The sequence below is a fragment of the Caenorhabditis briggsae genome (genome assembly GCF_000004555.2).
Source record: "Caenorhabditis briggsae complete genome, chrI, whole genome shotgun sequence".
NCBI lineage: Eukaryota > Metazoa > Nematoda > Chromadorea > Rhabditida > Rhabditidae > Caenorhabditis > Caenorhabditis briggsae.
Window position 1 is genome coordinate 8863477 of NC_013489.2, and position 8793 is coordinate 8872269.

An 8793-nucleotide genomic window follows, 5' to 3' on the forward strand; every position below is an offset into this window, starting at 1 on the left:
CTCGAGCTCTTCAGTCAACTTCTTCACTTTCAATAACTTTTCATTTTTAACTTGTTTCGGGAAACATAACGGAAAATTGACAAAAATCAGAAAAACCGAGAAAATAATAAATCCGGAAAATACAAAACTTTTAGGTTACTGTAGTTGTCGTTGTGGGACCGCCGGTGTTTCATTTCCACGTTTCCGTTTTCCCCCGTTTGGGAAGTAAACTCTTTCAGAAATCGTGAATGGTTAATGATCAATTGCAATTAAATTTTTATTCAAGTTCGAAAAAATCGATTCAAGAATGGATAGGATACAGATTATTCATAAAAGAGAGATGAAAAATAAGTTAACATTTAGTTTCTCGCTACCGGTTTTTTGTAGCTTTTTGTGACATTTCTGGAGAGCAAATGATATTTCTCAATATCATCCAAAAGACGTTCCATCTTTTCCGTAATGACTCGTTTGTACCCCTCTTTATCCTCATTTTCTGAGCACATCATCAGTTTTCCCTGAATGTATTCTTTATATATTATAGGTGGTCTTCTACAAAAGAGACTACCTGAGTGACAGGGCCAAAAAGAGGCAACAAAGCAAGTCCTCCAGTGACAAAGTAGCAACGGTAGGATTCTTTCAACTGAAATTAACTGAAAAGTCTAATACATACATCGATAAACAACTTACCTGATCAAGGGTGTATGGTGCTTTTTCACTTTGAAGAGCTTCCAAGAAATATATATAAAACTGATTCAAGAGATGCTTCCAATGAGTCTGTCTATCAGCTCCAGAGAGAGTTGATACGAAGAGACGGACTATATCTTCAGCTGGATTTCCCATATGTATTCCATGAATAATGTACGTTTCGAAAATGTTAACAAGTCTGGGTCTACTTACCGCGTAGTCGATTATTTTATCTGCAATTGGTTTTCCGTTTCTCTCCTTCCATAGAATATTGGTGGACCATAAATCTCCATGAACTAATACCGGTTGATTGATTCCTGAGTCAGAATAAGTTTACTTCAGTTTATTACTTGATTTGCTCCTTACCAACATATTTGTTGAGGTTACAAGCTAGCTCAAAATTCACAACTCCATGTCCAAAATCCTCAATCTTCTTCACTTTTTCATCCAATTTTTCGAGGTTGATAAGACGAGCCTGCTGGAGAATTCCTTTAATTCCATCTGCAGTTAGAGCTGGTCCAGCCATTTTAGCAAAATCGAATCCACTGATGCTATTCTTCTCTTCCTCGTTCAACTGAAGGGTACCGGCTTGGAAATAAGCAAGTGATTTCAGAACCTGAATACCGTAATTAATAAAACAAAGGTGTTCCTAGTTTTCTTACTGGATAGAGTTCTATCGGTTTCACATTGACATACAAATGTCTGACAACACTATTCTCAACGTATTCCATCCCGATGAATCCTTTACTTTTATTATCAGAATCGAACTTCTTGGAGAAGTAAATTTTTGAATTGAGCAGTGTTTCTCCTTTTTCCCACTTTTCCAAAATTGTATTCATATTGACTTCTCTGTTGTGAACTCCATGTGATTCTGCCTCCAACATCATCATAAGTCCTGCTTCTTGTTCTTTGCTCATGGAATTTGATCCCATCATTTGTCGTATTAGTCCTTGAAAATGAACACAATATGGGATTTTTAAAACGAATTTCGAAGGAAGATGATCCGCATCGACGGTCCAATCAGGTTCAACTAGTATGATTCGGCTCATGATTCCCTTAAAAGGAGCGTCGGATGAATTAATCAAAGTACGGTTGATTTCTTATTTTCTTAAGTTGCTCATTTTTTGAATCATTCAATAAACAGTTTAAAAGAAGCATCAATATTACTGAAACTATGTCCGGTTCTGAGCAGCATACAGATCATCTGAATGAATTTTCTCAAAAAAGTTGTTAACTATAAAATTAGAGATCTGATTTGGATTCATTGAATTGAAAAGTTTCAGACTTCAACAAAAGTTCCTAATCCCTTTTGTAGGCGTTTACCGTATCTTGTCTAATAGCATCCCAGCCAAATCTTAAACTTTGAGCTCAATTATTTTGGTTCCTGTAAAAGATATAAAAAGTGGTCAACTGACAAAATTTTTCTCATAATATCAACAATATTTTTTTAGTTGGCACAAAGTAAAAAGTAAAGAGTAGGGTTCTCTCACAGAGTATTTACGGTTCGGTATATCATCTGAAAGAATTTTCTCAAAAAAGTTGTTAACTGAAAAATTAGAGTTCTGATATTGATTTATTCATTTGAAAACATTTCAGACGAAAAAGATATCTCATTATCCTTTTTGTGGAGATTCAAATGTTGTGTTCTTGAACGAAAACTGTAATTTTGGATACCATAGTTCCTCTAATATAAGCCCACCCAAACCGTCAACTTTGAGCTCAATTATCTCGATTTTTAGAAAAGATATAAAACTCTGTGAACGGAAAAAAGCATTTATCCTAATACCGTATTTCCTCTAATAGAAGCCCATTGGCTTCTATTTTCCAACCTCTCTCCCAAGGTGGGCTTCATTAGAGTTGGACTTCAATTAGAGGGTGGACTTCTATTTTTCAATGAATAATTTTCAAAAAAAATTGTGTTCAAAAAATTAGAAATTCGACAATTTGGAAGTTAAGAATTCTAAACTTTGGTGTTTTTTTAATTCGAAGTTTTAATTCTGCAATTCTACACTCCAAAATTCCGAATGAAATTCTGATATTCCAGAAACTGGAAATTCAAAATACAGGAATTCTGTAACTCAGAAATAGGGGAATTTTCGGTTTAGAAATTGAAAAATAGAAGCCCATGGGCTTCTATTAGAGGGTGGGCTTCTATTCGCGGGGTGGGTTTCTATTAGAGGTGGGCTTCTATTAGAGGAAATACGGTATCTCGCCGAAGGCGCACCAGCTTGCTGGTATATAAAACGCTAGAGGCGTTTGTCTGTCCTCTTGAGGATCTGCGGACTTTTGAAAAACTTGAAAAATAAATATAGATTTACGTGACCCTTTATGATAAAATGAGGAGTGGAGCGACAAACCAGTGAAAAACCATATTAAATCGCGTAGAAGCTTGCTGGTCACCAATAATTTATCAGTTGACACATTTTTGATATTTTTCGCAGGAACCGAGATATTTGAACTCAAAGTTGACGGTGGGCTTCTTTTAGATGAAATACGGTATATATTTTTGGAGATTCAAATATCAAATAAAAGAGGTTTGGTTAATTTCTTACAAAAATTTACCTTAGAGTTTGAAAAAGCACTTACATTTCCTTCTCCAATTAGAATATACTTGGTGTTCTTTCCGAGAATTGATTTCGTATTCAATTGCTCTTGAATCACTTCTTGAACATCTTGTAGTGTGACATGAGTATTGAAGAGTCCATCTCCGTTTTCCAGAATACTAAGCTGCTTCATTTTTTTCAAAAAGTAGAACTTTTGCAGTACTTTTGAATTCCGTTATATACCCAAAGAAAAACACACGCGTAGTTTATGCCTAGATTCTCAGCTGTGTTTTATGTGAAGAGACGCAGACAAAGAGAGACAAGAACACAACTTTTGTGCTCAAGATTGGAGACTTTTTTTGTGTTTTTGAACTTATTCTTGTAGTTATTTTAGGATACTTGTGTCACATGAATTCTGGATTATTATTAATTTGAGTTCGAAGAGTCGGATTCATGTTTCATACGGTGCAAAAAAAACCGAAGCTGTCGCTGAGAAACCCTGGTGGCCGTAGCCGAGAATCCACAACGACAACCAAAAAAGGTTTACAGAGGTGTGATACCATAGTAAATACACCGGCTAGAAAAAAAATGAAGAGAAATCGGCTCAAAATGGAACCAAATAAGAATATCTCTTCAATTTCTGGCCGTAGGCCGGATGATGCTAGTCGAAATGTTCAAAAATTCAATAATTAATCAAAAATGCGATACTTTACAAAATTCCATAAAAATCCCAAAAAAACCAAAAATTGATAAGACAAGAAATTGATCAGACAAAAAATCTATAAGAGAACCAAAAAGAGATGTGAAAAGATGTCAATTAGATTCAGTGCTTTAGTGCTTAAAAGACCCAATGGATTACTGTAGTTGGAAATTGTAAAGAATTAAATACTGTGGTTGAAATCCATAGGGTTATGGTAGTTTGAAAACGTCGAAGATTCCTGTAGTAAAGAAGTAAAAGTTTCGAACTCGGAAGTCGGAAGTTTGAAGCTCGAAGTCGGTGTGCTCGAGTAGATCCTTCTCTGCTGCCAGAAAGCTCAGCGTACGCTATCTATTGCTATTTCATTTTCTTTTAAAATTTGATTTCGGTCATTTGGTAAAAGGGGGACGTTCAGTGATAAACACCTAGCCATGAACCCCAAACAATGGCGACCCGAGGCCTTTTAGTACTTTTTTACTTCAATGACGTCGATCAGTCTTCAAAAAAAAAAGAAATAGCAATGAGTAGCGCACCCAAAGCTTCCTGGCAGTAGGCAGCATCTTCCTTCCAGCATCAAGCATCCAAAGTCGCTTTCCTTGCCGATCCTCCGCGAATCCCGGTGATCCTCGTCGAGCTTCGAAGTAGAAAGGCCAGTGGTCCTCGTAGGATCGGATCGGATCCCTTGTTATCCCAGCTGCCCTGGAACCACGTTGCAACTCGGACTCCTCATTGACTCCTCGGTCCGACTTCTGATTGATTTCTTCAGCTTATATAGACCCTGTAGATCAGATCTAGAGATAAGATAAGAGCATGAAAGTTGTCAGCACGCGCGAAAATTCTGATTTTTTTCTAATCATTCTTATAATAAATAAATGAAGTTGCGTCTCTTTGTTTCTCTCTCTCTGTCAGTCTGTCCGCAAATTTTGAAAAGCTGAAAAATAAAATACATATTTACGTGACCTTTAAAAAGAGTGTGAAGCGGCGAACAGTAAAGGAAAAAGGGCATTTCCAGCTGTTTGAAGCGCCGGAGGCGCGGCAAACAGGCTGTTAAAACAAAATAAATTAAGTAAAAGGTAGATTTACGTCGGATTACTATAGTTTTTGACTGTCTTCTGAAATCAAGATTAGCACCATCGCCGTAGATCAGTCACATCAGAACACCTAAAATTTGAGAATAGACAAAAAAGAAATTTCGAAGTCTCTCTCAGAATATCAAATTACGAATCTCAAAACCTCAGGTTCCCAGAATTTCAGAATTTCAGAATTACTGCAATTTCAGATTTTCAGAATTTCAGAATTTCAGAATTACTGCAATTTCAGATTTTCAGAACTTCAGAATTTCAGAATTTCAGAATTTCAGAATTTCAGAATTTCAGAATTTCAGAATTACTGCAATTTGAAAATGTATAGGCTTACTGTAGTTTGAAAATCTATAAGGCTACTGTAACTTGAAAAAAATTATTGGGTTACTGTAATTTCGAAATCTATAAGGTTACTGTAGTTGGAAAATGTAGAGGATCTTTCTAGTTAATTAGAGTATACCAGCCTGTTTACCGCGCCTCCGGTGCTTCAAACATCTAGAATTCACCTTTTTCTTTTACTGTTCGTCGCTTCGCGACTCACTCTTTGTTTAAAAGTTCACGTCAAATTATATTCAATTTTCAAGTTTTTCAAAATTTGCGGACAGAGCAACTTCATTTATTTATGTAAGAATGATATGTATGGTAGTCTAGAAAGAGCTATATGTACGATTTCGGCGTCCTTTTTTTTGAAATTTGACATTGAAAATATATCCTTTGTTTGGTCCCATTTTGAGCGAATTTCTCTTCATGTTTTCCTAGCCGGTGTATTTACTATGGTATCACACTTATCTGTTATCGCTGTATCTATTATTTCACACTTTTCTATGAATAGTTGAACTCCTTGGAACCTAATTGTACCATTTCACACCTTCTGTTTGGCAATTTTTCCTCTACATTTTCAATCTACAGTAACCCTATAGATTTTTCAAGTTACAGTAACCTTATAGATTTTCAAATTACAGTAACGCTATAAATTTTCAAATTACAGTAATTCAAGAATTCTGAAACTCTGAAAGTCTGAGTTTATTCTGAAACTCTGAAAGTCTGAGTTTATTCTGAAACTCTGAAAGTCTGAGTTTATTCTGAAACTCTGAAAGTCTGAGTTTATTCGAAGAGAAAAGGGGAGGGGCGTGAAAAATTAAATTTGGCTAGAGTGCAGACGACGAGAGAACTTTTCTAAAAACTTTCCTTTCACGCTGGGAGACCGTGTAGTTGGAGATTGTAGAGAATTAAATACTGTAGTTGAAATCCATGAGGTTATGGTAGTTTGAAAACGTCGAAGATTCCTGTAGTAAAGAAGTAAAAGTTTCGAACTCGGAAGTCGGAAGTTTGAAGCTCGAAGTCGGTGTGCTTGAGTAGATCCTTCTCTGCTGCCAGAAAGCTCAGCGTACGCTATCTATTGCTATTTCATTTTCTTTTAAAATTTGATTTCGGTCATTTGGTAAAAGGGGGACGTTCAGTGATAAACACCTAGCCATGAACCCCAAACAATGGCGACCCGAGGCCTTTTAGTACTTTTTTACTTCAATGACGTCGATCAGTCTTCAAAAAAAAAAAAAAGAAATAGCAATGAGTAGCGCACCCAAAGCTTCCTGGCAGTAGGCAGCATCTTCCTTCCAGCATCAAGCATCCAACGTCGCTTTCCTTGCCGAATAGTTTAACAGATTTTTTGAAAATTTCAAAAACCCTTCAAAAATGACAAAATTCAGTTGCTTTTTTAGAAAATCTATCAGGGCTTTTATTTTTGGGTCAAATCAGACGTTTTTTGAATCATTTTTGATTTGTTTTTAAATTCTCTACAATCTCTACCTATTTAAAAAAAAAATTGTTGACCCAGAATTTTTAATGCCAAAAAAGCTGATTTTCCACTGTATCGGGAAAAGATAAATCAGAAAAAAAATTAGAAAACCTCGATTTCCAAAATTAATCGCCGTGTACAGTTTTCCAACGTAAATCTACCATTTTCATAAATAATTTATTTTGTTTTATTAGAAAAAAATCAGAATTTCCGCGTGTGCTGACAACTTTCATGCTTTTTTCTTATCTTATCTCTAGATCTGATCTACAGGGGCTATATAAGCCGCAGAAATCAACCAGAAGTCGGGCCGAGGAGTCATTGAGGAGTCCGAGTTGCAACGTGGTTCCAGGGCAGCTGGGATGGCAAGGGATCCGATCCGATCCTACGAGGACCACTGGCCTTTCTACTTCGAAGCTCGACGAGGATTACCGGGATTCGCGGAGGATCGGCAAGGAAAGCGACGTTGGATGCTTGATGCTGGAAGGAAGATGCTGCCTACTGCCAGGAAGCTTTGGGTGCGCTACTCATTGCTATTTCTTTTTTTTTTTTTGAAGACTGATCGACGTCATTGAAGTAAAAAAGTACTAAAAGGCCTCGGGTCGCCATTGTTTGGGGTTCATGGCTAGGTGTTTATCACTGAACGTCCCCCTTTTACCAAATGACCGAAATCAAATTTTAAAAGAAAATGAAATAGCAAATAGCGTACGCTGAGCTTCCTGGCAGCAGAGAAGGATCTACTCGAGCACACCGACTTCGAACTTCAAACTTCCGACTTCCGAGTTCGAAACTTTTACTTCTTTACTACAGGAATCTTCGACGTTTTCAAACTACCATAACCCTATGGATTTCAACCACAGTATTTAATTCTTTACAATTTCCAACTACACGGTCTCCCAGCGTGAAAGGAAAGTTTTTAGAAAAGTTCTCTCGTCGTCTGCACTCTAGCCAAATTTAATTTTTCACGCCCCTCCCCTTTTCTCTTCTTTTTGGGCTAATAGAAGCTTATCACTAGAGTAATGGAAACCACTGAAAAGAACGAATTTGAGCTATTTTAATAGAAAAAAAACTATCTGATGTATTCAGATGACTTCAGCTATCAGCTATAGATGATGACTTCAGCTATCACCAGTACAAAACTTTATGAAAATTGGAGCATTTTGAACAAATTGATAAAAACCGATTTCATTCAACCGTACATAACTCTATCAGGTTCTCACGGAATCCAAAAAATAAAAGCGTCATCAATACCGCAGAGACATTTGCTACAATTGCTCCGTCTTCGATTTTTGATTTAGGTCCTCTTTTTTTTGAAAATCTTAATAAAGTGTCAAAAATCGGGGGTTTTTGGGAATTTTATACTGAAATTTGTACCCTGCAAAACTCTGCAAGTATTTAACCGATCATAATGATCAATAGACCAAAAGTTTTGTAATGGAGGGTTCTACAATTCCTCCGTCTTCGATTTTTGATTTTCGTCTCTGTTCGGATGTTAGGGGGTCAAACAGTCGTCCATTGAGAGATTTTGGACTTTGGAGGCGATTTCCAGTTGGTTGAAGGTGGTATTTTTTGTAAACCCCAATCAAATATCGAATCTCCCATGTTTTCTAATATGAAGGTAACTTTATTTGTTTATAAAACAAAACGAGTTGACCAAAAACTCGAAAAGTCTAAAAAAAGTTTTCAAAGCTTCATATCTTGCTTGATAGTTTGAGATAAGTGCTCAAACTTATCACAGACGATCTCGGATATGGTTTCTATCATCCGTAAAAAAGTTTTAAAGGTGGTGTAAGGTGAAATTTTTTATTGCATCAAAATGTGCAGAAATGCATGTAGATTGGCAAAAAAATAAAGAAAAAATTCAAAAAAAATTCTTTCATCGAGAAAAACGCATCGAAAAATACGCTGAAAGCCTTTAGGGACGAGGTTTTTTCTAGGCCGCCCGGTGAGTAAAAGCGCGCGAATTCAAACTTTTAAAATTTTTTCGCTCGTTTTCACTGTTTTTTCAAATTT

General features: G+C 36.3%; 2 protein-coding genes across 2 annotated transcripts; one reads left to right on the forward strand and one right to left on the reverse strand.

Moving 5' to 3' along the window:
- Nucleotides 1-338: 338 nt before the first annotated feature.
- Nucleotides 339-3399, reverse strand: CBG12379 (the record flags this gene model as incomplete). Its single annotated transcript, XM_002639617.1, has 6 exons — nt 339-494; nt 545-619; nt 667-980; nt 1030-1279; nt 1326-1718; nt 3226-3399. 6 exons carry the CDS (start codon nt 3397-3399, stop codon nt 339-341), a joined length of 1362 nt encoding a protein of 453 aa, XP_002639663.1.
- A 3743-nt stretch (nt 3400-7142) lies between these two features.
- Nucleotides 7143-7893, forward strand: CBG12378 (the record flags this gene model as incomplete). The annotated part of the gene is made up of 2 exons (XM_002639616.1): nt 7143-7298; nt 7867-7893. The coding sequence occupies 2 exons, from the start codon at nt 7143-7145 to the stop codon at nt 7891-7893; spliced, it is 183 nt and encodes a 60-aa protein (XP_002639662.1).
- Nucleotides 7894-8793: the final 900 nt, after the last annotated feature.